Here is a 19,780-nt window from a genome sequence, read left to right on the forward strand (position 1 = left end):
ATTATATGAAAAGTGACCGTATATACAGTAGACGAGCAAAAACTCAAGATACAGAATTTGCCCTACTTGTGGGATAAAATATAAGAAAAGAGGGTCAATTAATGTGTCTGCTTTCAAAGTAAAACTCTTGCAGACCTGAAGAACCAGTGGAAACAATCTTTTTTTTTGCCACTCATTATTCAAAACTTAACCTCTGTCAGTTAAAAAAGAAAAAAGAAAAAAAAGCAACATCTTTACAACTTCCACGAGATGCAGTAAATTGTGCTTTTATGGGTAATGCGCCCGTTAAAGAGTAAAAGCAATCCGAGACGTCAAGACAAATGACAGCTTTTGAGTGCCATCTGCAATCTCGAGCTCACAAACTCAATTATTCATAATGCATTTATGAAGTCCACCGAGACTGCGCTGTCATTCCTGCTCAAACTAACGGGGAAAGCAACATAAAGGGACAAGCTCTTTGAGATGACAATAGGCCCGGACGCTGCCGTGCATGTCTGCTGCCACCTGCTGGTCAGGGACGGAACCACACTTTCCATGGGACATATGGAGAACGACGACTAATTGGAAGAGAGAAGCTTTTATTCTTCAGTGGATTGAGAGAAACCTCCATATCAATATGATACAACAGTTTGTTTGATTCACCAGAATCTAAATTAAGTATCTCACCCTGGTACAGAAGCTCAGTGTAAAACAGATCATCAGAGACTAAATGCATAGATCATAGAGGTTGCGGGTTAACCAGGATGACGTTCTCGCCACGGATGAAAAGCTGGTTGATGTGGCGCGTACGGACCTTCCCGTACGGTTGAGGTTGTTTCTCCTGTGAATCCTGGTCCTGCAGCGACACTTTCTGTGCCTCCCGTTTAACAGCTTGTGACAGCTTCAACTCTGCTGCCCTGCCATCTCCTTTCACATTAGCAGGCTGAGCAGAGCCACTCTTTCCAGCAGCTTTGGGATTTGTAGGTTGATGCTGGCCGACTTTTTCCTGGGATTCCTGCCTCTCAACTGGCTCGTTGCCACCCGAGCCTTCCTGGAGATTCAACTTTTCAAAGAGCTGTAAAAGATATTGGTAACATGAATATTTGTATTCGATATAGTTCAAATATACTACAATAATATTTATTTGCAAGAGTCATTATTAAGGTTGTCCTCAATGCAAACATGACTGCATGCATAGGGTTTAATATCAGCATGTTTCAGCGATCTGCTGTTCAATAAATGTAGATTTTGTGCTTATTCCCTGCAGAGTAGTCCACGTATTGTGTTGTGAAACAGTCGTGAGAAATGCATTGAATTTTTCACAGTAACTACCAAAATGTGACCTGCGGTGTTGTTTTCAGTAAAAACTAATCAAATCAAAACAACGATAAACGACTTACATTTATTCTGTAGGAACAAAAATGAACCATATTTTGAATCAAAAGGAAAAAGCCGGCAAAATGAGTCTAAATTACTCCCTCAGTGACAGATAAATAAATATTGTTGTTTTTTTTTTAAAATCTTAAACAGTTTTGAAAATATTTAAAAGGGTCAGAGTTAGTGTCAAATTAGGTATCAGACGTTATTGTAGCAGCAAAGAGCCTTTAAATACTTATTTTTCGCCTAATCTTGTTGCAAACGGCTTTTCTCGTTTTACCTCGTCTCCATGAAACTCACAAGTGAATACTGCAGCTTGCATATCTGTAAGAGGTCCATTGTTCACTTTTAATCCGTCAGTATTTTGTTGTGAGATGGTGTGATGCTGCTCCCAGAGTTTGCTGATGTCTGACCGCGTGAATGTTTCCCTGTGGTCTTGAGGGCCCTCAACACTTAATTATTAACTCTCTATGGTCTTATTAGATTCATCACCATTTTTCACCCATCATGTGTACATTTCTGAACGTCTTCTCAGATTTCCACTTTACCTCCCACTTCCTACCTGCTTCATCGTATTTAAATTACCGGCTGAAGACGAAACTAACTCCTCTGCTTGGGATCGTCCAATAACCTTTTATTGCTGGGAGGTGGTTCGGGTCGTCGCTGTGCAAGATCTTTGAGGGTAAATAACCTTTAAGTGATACAAGCTCTAATTTTCCATAGTGATTTTTGACTTTTCTTTTCAAACTTTCAAAATCATATGAAACAAAAAATAATGCACTCATTTTGTTAAAAACGCTTCCAAAAATCTTCCATTGTTACGTGTTTTGTTGATTCTTTTATGCCATACTCACTTCAGCATTCAAAATAAAGACATTTCAACCCATGTTTCCCAAGGTCTGAATGCCATAAAACAGTTTTAGTTACAATAAATTCATTTCTTACACGGGAGATGGTGAGGGCTTTCTCGTGGTAGAAGGCTTGTCCGAACAGAGGCTCTCTGTACGTCTCATCTACATCCACCATCGCCTGCCAAACAGAAGCGACAAACACCAAAATGTAAAGGTCTGAGAAATGTGGGGTTCATTCAGATTCCAGATGTGGACGTTGTTCGGAGAGGAGAAGAGTGAAGGATGAACTCACCATGTTCCAGAACTTGTCGAAGGCCACGATGAAGCCGGAGCAGACCCCCCGCAGTCCTTTAAAGCTCCTGATGTGAACTTTGACGCGTATCCTCTCCTCGATGCAGCGGTGCAACTGCCCCAGCGGACTGCCCTTACAAACTGATGACACATGACAAAGACACGACGTGAGGCTCCCAAACACTGCTGTTTTCATTGTTGAGTAAAGGAGTCATGTGAATGTGCTGTATACTCTTTTTCCCTCTGTGTTTTTCTTGAATATTTCTTTCCTAAAACCTTTAGAGGTTTATAATGTGGAAAAAAAAAATTCATAGAATTTGCATTTGAATCTCAGACTTTAAATAATTGTATGCAATTTTCTGGAAAATTTGTAGATATTTTTTACACAACACGGTCATAAATTACTGTTTGAGAGATTTGTTTTAAAATCTACCATCGATGTTTGAACATGTTGAAAAGCGAGGAAGCTCATCAAGTTCAGGAGATCTCAAGTTGAGGGTGTCCAGCATCAGCCAGGGCTGCAAACACAACTGAGCAGGTGAAGGAGGCACAGCAGTGATAGTGTTTCCTGAGGACACTGAAAAAGGCTGAGCCGGTAACTTCTTATTGCTGCTCTGCTGAGATCATTTTAACGCGCTGCATCTCATCGTTACACCTCAGGTGCCCTGCAGCTGACAGGAAGGCGCTTTGGCGCCTGTTCTCCAGGCCAGAGAGGACCTCGACTGGGATGAAATCCAGCCCATACATGCCTCCCTGCAGTCACCAGCATGTGTAACGCCTGTGTCATCATCACCTCTCTGACGTACTGCCATCAACCAAGGCCTTCACTAACTCAACTGGACTTCCCTTTTCTTTTTCTCTGCAAGATATTTCACCTCCCATCCATACCTGTCAACCTTTCGTGTTTTGGCCCGGGAAACTACCGTATTTTACCCCCTTTTCCCACCGTCCTCCCGTATTAGTATTTTCCCTTTTTATAATATGATAATTTTTAAACAGCAAACTAAATTGTCACTAGCCTCACGAGAACTGCCACCTGCTGTAGCCCTGGGTGGCAGTTCTCACGAGGCTAGTGGCAATAAACCGAATTCACTTTCCTAACAATGAGCAGGACGGGGCTCAGTTACGCTTTCTGAAAGTCATGAATGAAAATGACTAAATTAAAAGAAAATGTAAATGTTTCACAATTAATGTGTATATAAACTGAAAATATTTAAAATAAATAATTGTGCTTTAATTCACTTTTGTGTTTTCATTTAGGCTCTATTATAGGAATTACACACATAGGAAGTACCCAGCATTTTAGTGTCAACAAAGGTCGGCCTATCAGATTCTGAGCACCTAGTTGTGTAGGTGATATTTTAGATTTCTTGTAAACCTGTCTTGAAATGTACTGGTGGAACATTTCCCTTATTTTTAAATCCAAAACTTGACGGGCAGGTAGCATCTCTGCAGACCCCTCACACCCAGGACAGTCTGTTTGAGCTCCTACAGAGCTCTGCAGCCAAAACCTCCAGACTCAGAGACAGTTTCTTCCCCCAAACTGTTCTCTGTGCTCTGATGAACTCTCATCACTCGTACATAACATTCATTTAAATGCCAGGATGCTGGTTTTTCCAGCAGAAATCTGCACTGTAACAGGATGAGCTACCTCAAATACCTACCGGTGGTCATAACGGTATGGCTGATCAGTGTGTATATACTGATATCAGATATTTCAGAGCTATTAAATATCCCAAATGCCTTCATGGTTTAAAGTGCACAGGTGCTTGAACAGCCTTTTCTATAGCTTTCTTCTTCATTGCTGTTTTTCCAGTTTGACAGGATTCTGCTTTTACTACAGTTTGTCAAACCATTTTAAAAATCTATTTTTTTTTAGTGCAAATAGGTCCTAGTTTGCCTCGAAGTCTGACCCATAACATAGCAAGCAGGTCAACACCCTCCTCATCTGGCATTCAGGCATGCTACAGTGACCCAGTGATGCTGAGTGACAGGAGTCTCAGAGTAATCAATCACTGTGCAATAATAATAATAATCACAATCATATGCTGTAACAAGCACCTTTCAATAACCATGTCTACCTCATACTGCTGCACCTTTCACTTTTTTTAAATTGAATATATGTTAATAAGAGCCACATTTGTCTATTTACTGTACAGTAAATGTAAATGTCTGTCTTGTTGACCTGACTGGCCAATAAACCTGATTCTGATTGACAGGTATGCCTCCCATCTGAAGACTTCCTCAGGTCAGATAGAAGATTTGTGCTGCTGGGGAAGGATCATTTCATCTCCTGATCCACCAGATGTGCCGACTGCTAGTGCTGTGCCGTTGTTCTCCCAATTTCTGCTGCTTTGCCAAAAAATGCTACCTAATGGTTTTCTACCTTTGTATAGCTACAATTTGACTGTGTTTTACTCCCTAAATCACTTCCTTTCCCCCCAAGTGGTCCTTGTCGCTTGCCAGGCCGTCATTGTAAATAAGAATGTGTTATTAATGACCCGCCTGGTTAAATAAAGGTGAATGACTGAATGAATATCAAATAAAGCTGTAGAATTGTTTTTTTTTCTTCTCTTTATCGTATAATGTTCACAAAGTGTAATGCAATTCATGTCATAGGTAGTGTATTTTTGAAGGATCAAATACTCAACATCCCATATTCAGAGGTGTCAAGTAACGAAGTACAAATACTTCGTTACCTTACTTAAGTAGAAATTTTGGTTATCTATACTTCACTGGAGTAATTATTTTTCAGACGACTTTTCACTTTTACTACTTACATTTTCACGCAATTATCTGTACTTTTTACTCCTTACATTTTAAAAACAGCCTCGTTACTCTATTTCATTTCGGCCTTTAAAAAAAAACTATCCAGTTAAATTGCTCCATCCGGATAGAGTGAATTTGGTCGTGGTTGTTTCAGATGTTCTTGTCCAGTTTTGTTCTTACATCCCTCAGATTCCTGCAACTAAACTTGGATGTACATTCCAATAAAGGTTAGGATAAATGATAACATGCCTCTGAAGTTTGACTTTTTGCACCATTACAATACTTATAGGAAACTAGTCATCATATCTCCTGCTCTCTGAAACACATGTTAATGCTCAATAGTACACATATATGGTTCTTTAATATATTTGCATTATACTAAGATGCATTCATTTTCAATGGCTTTTTCCCCCCTTACATTACTTTTACTTTTATACTTTAAGTAGTTTTGAAACCAGTACTTTTATACTTTTACTTGAGTTGATACTTCAACTTCTACAGGAGTATTTTTAAACTCTAGTATCTATACTTCTACCTGAGTAATGAATGTGAATACTTTTGACACCTCTGATTTTACATCGTGCAAGAAATGATGGACGTGCCCATCAAACTTTGAAAATCCACTGTGCGCATGCGCAGAACCACCAAGTATCATTTCTCGGCAGGTAGCAAGGATTGGCAGAACACCTGTGCGCATGCGCAGAACCACAAAGTATAATTTCTCGGCAGGTAGCAAGGATTGTCGGAACACCGGCTGGAGACCTACGGGCCATCCTGGTCAGCACGTTCTTCTGGACGCGGTTCCTCCTCCGGGCCGGTACTCGGCTCCCCGCCTCCCCCTCGGCCGGCGCCGGGTTGTTCACCATCAGCCTCCGCAGCCTCTCGATGCGCTGCGGGTCCGCCGCTCCCCTCGTCGCCTTCCGCTGCTTCTTCTCCACATTCTCCGGCTTGGCTCGGCCCCGGCCGCCCTTCAGGAAGCTCTCGTACTCCGCCACGTTGTTGAAACACTTGATGTTGGGGAAGGGGAGCCGCGGCGCGGCGGGGCAGTACAGAGCCAGCAGCGGGTCGAAGCTGTCGGAGCACACGTTAGTGTCTCCATCACCACCGGGGTTTGCAGCTGCAGCCGGATCCTGCTGCGGGCGGGATGTTGCAGCTTCTTTACTTTCGGAGTTGACACTTGTTCGTTCTCTCTCCTCCATGTTTGAACAGACCGCAGATGACGCGAGGAATCCTGGGAAATGTGTCCTCGACTTTTTTTCTTCTTCTTTATTGAAAACAACATAGAACAGTAATTAAACATCTTCTGGAGGTAGATTTGTGTCTTAATTATTCAATTAAAAAAAAAAGATAGCCTCAATCAAAAAATATATTTTCAATTAAAAAAAAAATGTCACTTCAATCAAAAAAAGAAATCACTTCAGGAGAAAAATATTTTCAATCCAAAAAAAGTGTTCAAATGCAATTTTTTGAAGTTTTTTTTATTGAAGTGTTTTTTTTTTTGTTGAAAATATTATTTTCTTTTTGAAGCAACTTCTTTTTTGATTAAATGATAAAGACACAAATGTCCTACCTATAATATGGCCCGAAAAAAAAACACTACTTCAATCAAAAAAGTTGCTTCAAACAAAAAACTTTACTTCTATCAAAGAAAACATTTTCAATCAAAGAACAGTGTTCAAATGCATTTTTTGAGTCTAATTTTTTTTTGCATTCAAACACTTTTTTTCTTTGATTGAAAAAGTTTTTTTTATTGAAGTGATTTTTTTTCATTGAAAATATTATTTTCTTTTTGAAGCAACTTCTTTTTTGATTAAATGGTAAAGACACAAATGTCCTACCTATAATATGGCCCAAACACAAAAAAACACAGTTATTTTCTCATTCTCTTGAGGTTTAAATCCTCGGTTATAATCATAAAATACTATTGATTTCCAGGCAGTATTAATCACTTTGTTATTACACTTATTATCATTCAAGTTACACTTGTTAATTGCCAATTTTGGTAGTATCGATTTAACACTTGAATATAACAAAGTATTTTTGAGTTCTCGACGTTTGAGGCCGAGCTCCGCTTTTCACTAACTTCCCAGGAGGAACAGTTCAACAACTCAGAAGTTGTTGAATCTTCTGGTTTCATTATTTTTCTGTAATAATTCTACAGTATTTTTATGAAGAAAAAAAAAGACCAAAAGTACTCAATCTGTAATTGAACTACAATTCCCATAACCACCATGGAACTACATAATGGTTGACCTCACTTTTATAAACACAAGATGGCGCTAGAACATAAATATAATTTAATAGTGTTTGTGAACGTCCACTTTCCTTGATTGATTATTCCGTTTGTCATCTTTTCTCAAATATTGAAATAACGTTTTAAAAGTAGTTAATAATTAACATGAACTATTCAATTGTATCTTATTAAAAAGTCAAACATATATTTTTGTACTCCCGGAACCTTTGTGCGTGGTTTCAAAGGTTGTTCAACTACGACAGAAGTTGTCGACGGACTGTACACAAAACAACGTGCGTGGATGTGGGATGTATATACCGAATAATTAATTATCTGTATAATTTTAGGTGTTATTCAGTAATGTAGCCGTTTGAAATAGCTATATTTGAGTTTTGGTGTGTATGTAATTAATGAAATAGATTGATGAATATGCGTCATTTTCAGGCTTACTGGCTGAAAACATGAACCTCCACAGTGAGTTAATGGATAATAACACTATAATGGTATATGGATAATGGTAATGGATGTACAGCAGTGATTTTTACTGAATCTTGTCTCGTTTTTAAACTTTAATCTCGAAATATTTCGTGTTTGGTCTCCTCTTTCTTGAAATATGGTAGTATGATAAGTCATAATTTTACTGTCTTCCCTTTTAAGGAGCCTCTTGATGCTGATCGGACGAGTCTGCAGATTTGGTGGACTTAAGTCCTATTTTGTCTTACCGTCTTCGCGACCTTTTGTCACTTCCAAAAGCAACATGGCAAAAAGCAAGTTTGAGTACGTCCGCGCCTTCGAGGCAGACGACACTTGTCTGCGAAACTGCTACATTGTTGTCAGACTGGATGGTCGCAACTTCCACAAGTGAGTCTGCTCTGATTCCACTGGACTGTCCAAACATCACTGCTTTTGATAGCCATTGTTTTGCTAATAATTTCTGTTTGGCCTTTTTTATTATGTTTCTTAGGTTTGCTGAGCAGCACAAGTTTACTAAACCCAATGACAACAGGGCGTTGGGGCTGATGGCCCGCAGTGCCAGATCTGTCATGGAAGAACTGGAGGATATTGTCGTTGCTTACGGTCAAAGTGATGAATTCAGTTTTGTTTTCAAGAGGACCTCCACCTGGTTTAAAAGAAGATCCAGGTAATCTTTCTTTTTGATGTCAGTCTAACATAAATGCCTAGAATTTTGTTTTCTTTCTTTCCGTTTGTAAGGTTTTGTCTCTTCCTCTCCTCCTCTGGCAGTAAGCTCATGACTCACGTGGCCTCCCAGTTCTCCTCCTCATACGTGTTTTACTGGAAGGACTTTTTTGAAGAGCAGCCTCTCCTGTACCCTCCAGGGTTTGATGGACGTGTGGTCCTATATCCCACCAACCGTAACCTCAGAGATTACCTCAGCTGGAGACAAGCAGACTGTAAGTACATGTGCATATCTTTAGAGCACGGATATGTTCCCAACAAAGATCATAGGAGATGTTAGATGTTCACTGCAAAGAGGTTGTCAAAGTTGTTGGTGTACATTAACTCACCTTTAAAGGCAAATCTCCAATTCAGTTCTACATACTTGTCCTTAAGTACAATAAGAAAAATAAACAAAGTAACGGGCTGTCACCAACAACACACTTGACTTTTTATCACCACACAGAGGAATGCAAGTTCAAGGTGGCCTTAAGCATTTTATGAAAATACAAGTTTAACATAGTTTAATCCCAGTATTGGTTGGGGAACCTCCCCACAGTGCCAGCAAACAAAGGCTGTGAACATGCTCTTACTGGGAAAAACACACAGTACACAGAATCATTGAAGGCCATTTGCAGTTTAAAATCTGTCATTTGTGCCTGTTTTCTGACAGTGATTGCTAGCATATGTACAGCCAAATACAAAAATCTTCAACCCTTCTTTTACTACTACTACTGTCATTTAGCAGACGCTTTTATCCAAAGCGACTTACATCTGAGAGATGTAAGTCCAGTCTTTTTTTTGTAAAGACATAATAAAAGTCACCTGATCATGAAAGGTCTTACTAGTACAACATGAGACAAACAACAACATATTACTTTTTCACCCTGACATTATTGTTTTTACAAACACTAAGCAAAGCAACACAGCAATAATAATTTGGAAAATACTAAGTTCCCCCATAAGTTTGTAGATCCTGAAACCAAAGCACAAACACTGAGTGGCATGTCCGTCATCTGTACATAAGTCTATGCACGTGTTGCCAGTAAAATATTAGAGGTTGTTTTCATGATGTCTGGATGTGAGTGTGCTTGTCCTTGTAGGGTTCGTGGCAGCGAGGGGGCGCAGCTTGTATGTAGTTACAAACGCAGAACTTCCTGGAAAAAAGGGTTGGGAACCACAGAACTGAGTTAAATACAGGTATGATGTATTTTTATGTGTGCTTTTTTTGTCTTTCAGGTCACGTAAATAATTTATACAACACCGTATTTTGGAGTTTAGTACAAAAAGGGGGACTCACCACGACACAGGCAGAGGATCGCTTAAAGGTGAGAAGCCATATAAGATTTAAAAGATTAAGTCTTTATATTGGAAAATGTTGTTTTTGATGTTTCCTTTATACATTTTATGAGGCAAAAAAGCTAGATGACTAAATCAAAAGCAGTCATGCAGAAGTTCATACGCTCTTTTTAATCCAATGTTCTTTTTTGTTTGTTTGATTTTTTGTGTTTTTGTTTTTTTGTGCCAGTATTAATTTCTTTAATAAAAAACATCAAACTTGGGTGATAAAGGACACCAATCATGGGTACCAGACTAATTACTTCCTTACTGCTGGCAGAGGATTTAAGAAGGCACGCTGCAGCTTGCTGCTGCCGATCATTAGTGCTTAATGATTGATCACCGGCAGTTGTGCAGACTTCTGTGCAAGCAGATGTTTTTGCAGTGTGTGGCTCTGGTAGCATTCAACTGTGTGTTCACACAATGCCAAGAGGGAATGACATAAGGAGTGTCTTAGGAAGCAATTTTTGGAACAACAGGGTGACAAGTTGTTTTTGTTTATTTAATGTTGTCTTTGTATTATTTTACACACACAAAACAAAACGTGATTATGCCTGTATATTTGCTGTTAATCAACAGTAGAAATGAAATGGCTGATTTTATGACCATTGAACTTCTGTAAATAGTTAGTAAATAACTTTTTTTTTTTTAAATACATATCCCCAAAAACCCTCCAAGACCTTTACCATGCTGCCAACACAATGCAAAACATGCATTGAATGAGATATTAAAACATTTTTCAATGTATGTAAAGGGATTAGCAAACATAACATAGCACTAAGAACGACATCAGGGGTTTCCAAGGATGCACCAAGAAGCCTGCGCATATTAGAGAAAGAGCGACGACCCCTAATAAAGCTTGTTCACTCTGAGGAGATAATATCCCTCATAACAGAATCGAGCCTCATTGCGAGAATCTTTATTAGCATTTTACCATCTGCATTCAGGAGGGTTATGGACCTATCAGAGCCACACTCCAATGCATTTTTACCAGATGGAACATAAGTATGTAGAAGATCATACTTTTCTGTGAGACTTAGGGAAGCCCCCCTGTTCAGCGAATGATTAAACATTTCGAGTAAGAGAGGGGCAAATTATGAAAAAGATTTTTTGTAAAATGCAACTGGATATCCCTCCGGTCCAGAGGCGTCGCCACTTTGCATTTGCTGAGATAGAGCTAATGAGTTCTTTGAGCGTTTACGGCTTATCTAGATGTGTCCTCTTATCAGACTTATGACTCGTGTAAATCATCCTCTGGAAACTCGGATGCATATAAATCTGAATAAAATGTCTGAAATGTAGTGTTTATGTCAACAGGGACTATGTAATACTTTATTTATTTATTTATTTATTTATTTATTTATTTATTTATTTATTAAAATATTTATTTATTTATTTATTTATTGGATAACCAATCAGGCGATATGTCATTAGATTTGAATCACTATAAGATGAGACACTTATATTGTATCATACATACATACATACACATTTGTGTGTGTGTATATGTATATATATATATATATATATATATATATATATATATATATGCACACACACTATAAGAAAATGAAGTGAAGAAATTCTTCAATCGTGAGTTGGAAAAGTCACTTTTTCAAATTTCGTAACATTTGCCAGTTTTTCTCCATTTAGAAAAGATGTTTCGTTTTCAGCTAAAGCAAACTGAAGACAGCTTTACTGTCTGATGATGTTTGGATGTTGACATTATGTCCCTATAATTAATAGGTTAGTTTATAAAATGCAGTAAAATGTATTTCAGCGTTCAATAATCTGTATGTGTGTTATTAATAGAACTCCAGGTCTGTGTTTATCTGTGGCAGCTGCCTGGCACCGAGGCAGCTGCTCCTTAATTTTCCAGTGGGCTTCGAGGGGGAACAGTAAATGACTTGTGGGAATGTTTGTGCTGTCTGGATGTTTGGGCAAACAGAGTCATTCACAGCTCATCAAACTCTTGTGATTTATGTGCTGGAGGGTGTCTTGGATTATTCCAGCTGCCACAGGGCGAGAAGTGGGACTGGCAGTCCATCGCAGGGCCAAACAGGCCGCATGACCATGCAAACCCGTACTCGCTCCCGCGGTCACCTTACAACCACCAATCAACCTAACTAGCATGTTTTTAGTCTGTGGGAGGTACCAACATTGTCTGCAGAAACCCCACATACAGGACTGTCTCAGAAAATTAGAATATTTTGATAAAGTTCTTTATTTTCTGTAATGCAATTTAAAAAAACAAAAATGTCATACATTCTGGATTCATTACAAATCAACTGAAATATTGCCATCCTTTTATTATTTTAATATTGCTGATTATGGTTTACAGTTTAAGATTAAGATTCCCAGAATATTCTAATTTTTTGAGAAAGGATATTTGAGTTTTCTTAAGCTGTAAGCCATGATCAGCAATATTAAAATAATAAAAGGCTTGCAATATTTCAGTTAACTTGTAATGAATCCAGAATGTATGACATTTTAGTTTTTGTAATTGCATTACAGAAAGTCACAATATTCTACTTTTTCTGAGACAGTCCTGTAGGTACAGAGAGGATGTGCAGGAACACTTGAACAAAAAAGGCTCATTCAAATGACTCCACCAACCTCGGTGTCTTCAGAGGACTCATTGTCAATGAAACAATCCGACATCAAGAGCCCGGTTCTGTTCTGTGTGCCCTAACACCGATTCTTCCCTTTTCAGGGAACGTTGGCTGCTGATAAAAATGAGATCCTCTTCTCAGAGTTTAACATTAACTACAACACTGAATCTGCTCTCCACCGGAAAGGCACAACCCTCATCTGGGAGAAGGTAAGATGCTGATCAGGAGTTAATGTTAAAGTTGTCCCGCTGGTCCGGGGGAAAGTAAAGTCCTTCATGTGCTTTTCCTTATTGAAAAACTATTATTGAATGCAACCCGGGCACCAGGCCATGAAAAAAACAGAGAGGCCAAGTGCAGATAAAAATAGGATTTGGTAACGTAAATGATAAAAACTTGCGAGCAAAGGTGGAGGTGGGGCTGGCAGGGAAGAGCCTGAGACAAGTGGACGCCTTTTATCCTAGAGGATAACAGGTGCCTGTGATCTGGCTGGCGGCAGCAGTCAGAGAGAGAGACATGCATTAGATCAGTCAACCCAGCACACACTGCAGGGCCGTTACAGGGGTTAGTGTTGTCTTCGGCCATCCATGATGCTTCCCGTTGAGTCCGTCTTAGACGGCTTTCTCAAATTGAGGACCAATCAGAGCCTGATGCGTCAATCTCTGACACGCAGCACAGTGAGACAACAGTCCACCCGTGTGATCGTCCGATCATAAGTTTAGCCAAATTCCTGTTAAAATGAAGCCAATAAAACTAAACGGAAACAAACAAACACTGAAAAGGCAGCTTTGAATTACTTTAAAGCTCAAAAGCCAATAGAAACGGATGTATTTGGACGGCCAGGTCCACCGGATTCAGAAAAAACACCATAGACTCATAAAAACCAGGTTAATTCTCCATTAAAGCCCCTCCAGTGTTGCTCGTTATGGAAGGAGATGCCGCTTATCTGAGTTCCCACTGGAGTAAACGTGAATCCACATCACCACCTTAACTGTTGGCTATCATCTCCATTAGCAAACAATCTTGAACCCAAAATAGTACAAGACCTTCCTCAGAGTGCCCTGGAAAACCTGAATCATCAGCTCTGGCGATGCTACTTTAGTGTATTGAATCTGTATCTGAGTCTCCCCCCTTGATTTAGGATCAATACATGAAAGAGGACTTTGAAAGAGGCCACTCTGCTGCTTTAGGAAAGTTCAGTCTCTGTATTCAACCTAGAACTAGGTTTAAGCATATTTATGGGGAAGAGCTATAAAGTAAATAAGAAATATAAAAACATACATGTAATTATAGATCCAGTGCCCTGAAAGAAGGCTGGAGATGTCTTACCATCGCAGGGAACAACACAAAGATGCTTTTGAATGCTGATTCACTTGCCTGTCTATGGGTCAAGTTTGTCACCTAGATAGCTTCATAAGTGATGATTGTAACTGCTTAAATGCTGTTAAACATTTAACCAGTTGAAGTTAGACTAACGTAATATGATAAAAACAAAAAATAGAGACGAGAGTTTCAACTGGCAGGAGATACAGATTGACTGTAATGCTTAGTTCTGCCAGCAGGTGGAGCCTCTTACACTCAAACGTGAGGGAGTCGTTTGCATGTTGTTGAGCGACGATATTTATTTCTTAAGAGGAAAAGAAAACCACAATTTCAGCTCTGATAATTGTGTTAGTCATGTTAAAGCCCCCCGAAAGGACAAATAATAAGTCATTTAAAATGCTACTATCTATGTGCAATACTCTTCCATCCTTTCAAGTGCAATATTCCTCCACCCATTCATGTACATTTTTATCCTCCCATTCACACTTTTTTATAGTGTGTGTATATATATATATATTTATGTTTCCTGTTTTTCGTTTTGTTGTTTACAGTACTTGTTTACATAGTCTCTGCATGTGTGCACTTTGACGGAGCTGCTGCCTAATTTCATTCTACCAGTATAATGACAATAAAGGCTTTCTATTCTATTCTATTCTACAGAGGATTGAGAAATATTTAAAAAATGTATATAAGTTTCCAGTAATCAGAATAATTACATAAGAATTCAACATCTTCTGTTTGCATAAAAAAAAAAATCATACTTTAAAATGTATAATATTGCAATATATATGTATTATGGTAATAATGTTACATCCTTTAAAACAAAGCTCATGGACTCTTTCCCAAACTTCTTTCTCAGGTAAAAAATGTGTATAGTTCAAGGTCCAATTTAAACTTTAATGTTAAATATTAGAAACGGGCTAAGGAAGTTGGTCAAAATGGTAAAATTTAAGTGAAGCCATAGACTTAAATGAAAGATAAAAACAAACTATTAGACAAATGAAGAGTTTTAGTACGGTGACTCCAAAAGCACAAAGCAAAATCCTCGATGAGATGAAGAAGAACTCACCTGAGGGCTTGAAGACACTCGAACTGGCAAACATTTCTGTCTGTTCATGCACCTGCCAAAGTAATGCCACAACATGACAATGGAAATATTTTATAGACTGATGAAATAATTTACTCAGCACCAAAAGAGCTCAGCTCAGCAGCATTAAAACGTCATTCAGGTGAGCGATTCATGGTGGAGGGAAGATCTTGAGCGGGGCTCACTTTGTTGCCTCGTGGCTCGGGCCACTCGCTCACGGATGGGAAAATCCCCAAGTTTATCTCAATATTATACCAGCTGAAGGTAGATGAAAAGCTGAGTCATGCAACAGAGCAATGACCCTAAGCAGTGAAGTACATCTACCACAAAATAGCTTGAGGAAAAGACAATCTCCGGTTTGGAGTTGCACAGTCTGAGCCCAGACTTTGACCCTACGGAGGTCTGCACGAAATTATGGTAATAATTATAATTATTATAATGATGTAATTATGAGCATGCAGGTGCTGTGGACTGACGTCGAGAGCCGTTCACACCAGATGTCCTAGCTGCGTGTCCCAGCTGAAGCAATTCTGTAAAGATGAACAGTTGAATATGTGCAGGTCAATCGAATGAGATTCCACTTGCTGTCCAAGGGTTCACTTTTTTTCTCCCTCCAGGAATGTGCACGATCAATGTGTGTGTTCAGTAAAGATATGAAAAACTATAATTGTGTTATCGTGACTTTGGAGAAGTTCCAATTTTACATCTTTAAAAACCCATTAGTTGGTCCCAATAGAGTCGCTTGTATATATTTTTTCTTGCCACTTGTTTATAGATCACAGCATCGTTAACAAGGATTGCAGCAGTCTCTGAACTTGTACTTAAATACAGTTTTTTTTTTCTTTATGCCTGTACTGGACAATTATTATGTCTATATTTCATCATGTGACTGACGAAAAAGTTGACAAGAAGTCAGAAATGCAATGGGATCCGCAGACCCTGCACCAGTGCAGTACTGCTATTGTGAATGTATTATGCATTTAAAAATAGTGCTTGAATGGCTTAATCTTTATTTTTTACAACAAAAAATCATATGTTTTCATAATCCTTTGCCGGTTACTGTGGTATTTTCTTGTTCACGTAAGTTTTTTTTAAATATATGAATGTATTTCTAACATTTCTTACGTGTAGCGAGATGAGACCATCACCAAGCGGCTGAAGCAACCGAACGAAGAAGAGAAGGAGGTGCCGGTTACCCGGAGCAGGAGGAGAGTGCAGCCCTACCACTGTGACATCATAGGGGACCAGTTCTGGGAGGAACACCCACAAATCCTGGAGGATGACAACTGTTAACAGCTCCTAGCCTCTTAAAGGAGCAGAACCCTGAACCGCTTTCACCGTCGCAGCTGAAGTCGTTGATTTTACTGACTCGAGACGTTTTTAAGACCACCAAAAAGGATTGACTTAACTTTGTGATCTTATTCTCTCACATCTGATACGTATTTTTTACTTTCGTTCATTAAATTCTCTCATCTCAAAATAGGAATTTCTTGATTTAATTGCGTGATTGATGTCTAACATAATGAAAGATGATTATATAATAATTTGTGCATTTGGGTATTGAGAAAATGCATGGCATGCCTCTCCCCTGGCCCTGAGCTTGCTTTTCCAAAAATATATCATCATTTGATATCATGAATGGCCTTTAGAAAACTACCCGCACTTAATCTTTCAGGATGTTTCACATGTTTCCTCCTGGCACACTAAGGAGTTTTTTCCATGAGGTCTGCCCATTGCCAAACTCGTATTTTGTTTGTTTATTTTTCGTGGGGTTCAAAGTGTTTGAAGAGCTCGGTATCATTTAAGAGATAGTAGGGAAATCTTTTTGTGCGTTAGCCTGAAGCAGAAGCAAGCGGGCAGGAATGAGCAGCCTGGTCTTGCAGCCAAGACACAAGTTAGAGATGTGAATGGATTCAGTGGCTTACACTCGGCACATCGGTGCTAAAAATAACTCACACGCTGCATGCGGTCCGCCGTTCTGACATGTGCCTGGTGGTATATTTATCGTGGCACTCATAAAATGACTGGCCCTAATATGAATGAGTACTGGAAACTTGAAGAGGTGGAAGCCTACTGTATTTTTTTATTGTAGTAGGCTCAGTTACTGAAGTAGCAGAGCTGTATTTTTGGTGCTGTGACCTTGTTAAAAGCATGCCCCTGCCGTACTGTACTTTATATAACAAGAAGTAATCGTTTGATCTGAAATGCAGCTCCACGGGGCTGTAAGTTTTAACTAGACACCAATTACTTGTATATGATTAGTTGTTATTTAGAGAACCATAATAATGGTAACAGCAAGGCTCTATACTCTTGATAACACAAAGGAGCTGTATGCGTGGATCTGCTCCCTCAGGGACGTTGACGCTGTCCAGATAATGTCTCAACATATGTCCTCATATAGCAACTGAAACTAACATGTTAAGGCAAGTGGTGCAGTTATTTAAAGATGACATGTGCTGTACCCGCTATACGTGCCCGCTATATGAGCCCGCTTGTCCAGAGTATAGTCAGCTGCAATCTTTTATTTTAACAGTACTGTACATCATTTCTGTACCTCACAACAAATCATTTGCACACAATGTTCACGTGTTCCCATTTGTAGAAAATAGATGTGTCAAACTGCTGCCAGATTACATGCAAAGCCATCATTTTACTGGTGCTTCTGAAAATTAGACTTGCCATGATAAAATTGATTCTGTTAATTTAAAAACAACAGTGACAGTCACTCTTAGGACACATCCTAACTTGTTAATGTGTCACTCCAAATACCGTATTTTCTGGACTATAAGCCGCACCTGTATATAAGCCGCATCAGCGCTATTTTTAAAAAAACAATAAAAAAAAGATATATAAGCCGCATCCGCTCTATTTAGAAAAAAATATATGCAAGCCGCAGATATTTATGTTGTTAGATTAGATATTTACTACATGTACAGAAGGATTTTGAGCTGTAAATGATGTACATGTTTGTACCTAAATAGATCCTTTCCTAACAGTGTCTTTTAACACGGCAGCAACTTTGCTGATTAAAACTGGACAGAACCAAGAGAAAATAACCGGTATTTATTCATCTATTTATCTGTTTGAAATCTGCTTCTACTTCTATCTGCTAAAGAAGAAGTAGCGTATTCTTCTTTGCATTTATTTTGTCTTAGTTTTTATTCTAATTCCGGTTAGCACTCCCCCTAGCGGTGGAATAAAAATCCACAGAATAGCCGCACCTTTGTATAAGCCGCATGGTTCAAAACCTATGAAAAAAGTAGCGGCTTATAGTCCAGAAAATACGGTACTTGACAAAGCAATTATATATGATTTAGGAAGCTTAAAGGCTGACTTTGAGCTAAGTTATTAAAATAACTATCTCCAAAAATCCATTGAAGCTCGCAAGATGGAACAATGGGATGTTTTCCAGTGTTATAAGTTTTGAGTTTCCAGTGTGAATCCAACTTGTTGGTCAGTTTTACTCATCAAAGACATTTAAGGCTCAAACATAGTACCACATCAAAAATGTAACTTCTTAATTCTTTTAAATAATTTTTTTTTTTTTTTTGTATTTGAAATTAAAAGAAATTCTGTAACATTAGGTTTCCTTGTAGTGTAGTGTAGTGTAAATGAAAAAATTTTAGAGACTCCGGAGCCAGAAGTTGAACCGGGAACCGTCCCACTACGGCAACCACGCCAGCCATCACCAGGGCACCCAATTATCAGAGCTGGGGGGTAAGGTACGTTTAGCAGAGTAGGAAAAGCTCCCATTTCTAAAATTTAATGTTTTTAAACCCAGAGTTTGACTTTGCATGCCTTATTATTCATCAAAATAATTTGTCTCCCAGCATCAGCAGAAATTCCAGCGAGATTTAAAGCTTGCTAAATTCTGCTCCTGATATACCAGTGCCACATTGACCGCAAAGATTTACTTTCTATTTAAATAGTTGCCGTTAGTAATCCCTCCACTGCCAGTCACTGATCAGCAGCCACTCTCACATGGTCTATTTACACCCAGTCATCAGTTCATTTCAGACATTTAAGCAGTGGCAGCAGCAGCATTCCCACCACATAGTCTCATTCAGAATTCTGTGGTTCTGTGATATCCCAGATGAGGATCACAGAAATATCAGGCCTCCTCATCTAAATTAAATCTCCACCTAAACTTAAACCACGCCATGTTTGGTGTTCTTGTCAAGTGGGAAGCCAAAACTGTGAGACTCATTTCAAAAGCGGTACACCCCACAATAGAGAGGGGCGGAGTGGAGTTACACCCTAACACCACCTAACATTTCTTTTGCAAATCTGCAGGTTTGTGAAATCAAATGAAAAATTTGGAATTTTCTCTAAAATTTGTCCCAATTTCTCTTTTTTTGTTTACAAGCTAATGAAATTCAGAACATTTTAGTTTTTCTTGCAAATCTTTTCTTCATCCCTGGGAATTTCACCCTACACCGTGATTTCTTTTTCTCTTTTTTTCAATATGCATCAGCAAAATGTATGTTAGCAATCTGGGTTTATTTTAGTAGTAGAAATATAAGTTTGGATTTAAAAATCTAGCATAGGCTACTGTCTCCCTTAAGTGTAATGGATTTAAGCTTTTGCATGGAGCTTCTTAAAGGCTTCACAAAACATGGAGCCCCAGTATAGGGCCCTCAAAAAACTAGTAGCAGCCCTGGATTCAACACAATAAAAAAAAATATATATATATATATCTCTCCAGCTTCAGAATTACCTGGCTCATCGTAAAGTAGCAAAATGTAGA

The 19,780-nt window shown here is 38.8% G+C and overlaps 2 protein-coding genes across 4 annotated transcripts; one reads left to right on the top strand and one right to left on the bottom strand.

The window, feature by feature from the left end:
• Positions 1 to 561: 561 nt before the first annotated feature.
• Positions 562 to 6,490, bottom strand: lsm11 (LSM11, U7 small nuclear RNA associated). The gene is made up of 4 exons (XM_061724937.1): positions 6,034 to 6,490; positions 2,500 to 2,639; positions 2,302 to 2,385; positions 562 to 1,054 (listed from the first exon to the last, which is right to left on the bottom strand). The coding sequence occupies exons 1-4, from the start codon at positions 6,464 to 6,466 to the stop codon at positions 719 to 721; spliced, it is 993 nt and encodes a 330-aa protein (XP_061580921.1). The 5' UTR covers positions 6,467 to 6,490; the 3' UTR covers positions 562 to 718.
• thg1l (tRNA-histidine guanylyltransferase 1-like) lies at positions 6,011 to 16,502 on the top strand. Of its 3 annotated transcripts, none has more exons than XM_061724940.1 (7): positions 6,011 to 6,576; positions 8,158 to 8,361; positions 8,465 to 8,641; positions 8,743 to 8,912; positions 9,916 to 10,004; positions 12,728 to 12,835; positions 16,165 to 16,502. In XM_061724940.1, the coding sequence occupies exons 2-7, from the start codon at positions 8,168 to 8,170 to the stop codon at positions 16,324 to 16,326; spliced, it is 900 nt and encodes a 299-aa protein (XP_061580924.1). In that variant the 5' UTR covers positions 6,011 to 6,576; positions 8,158 to 8,167; the 3' UTR covers positions 16,327 to 16,502. The 3 variants fall into 3 exon arrangements, with proteins under 3 accessions (XP_061580924.1, XP_061580923.1, XP_061580922.1); XM_061724939.1 differs by lacking the exon at positions 6,011 to 6,576 and adding an exon at positions 7,745 to 7,793; XM_061724938.1 differs by lacking the exon at positions 6,011 to 6,576 and adding an exon at positions 7,801 to 7,974.
• Positions 16,503 to 19,780: the final 3,278 nt, after the last annotated feature.

This window comes from Cololabis saira, chromosome 7, assembly GCF_033807715.1.
Source record: "Cololabis saira isolate AMF1-May2022 chromosome 7, fColSai1.1, whole genome shotgun sequence".
Taxonomy (NCBI): Eukaryota; Metazoa; Chordata; class Actinopteri; order Beloniformes; family Belonidae; genus Cololabis; species Cololabis saira.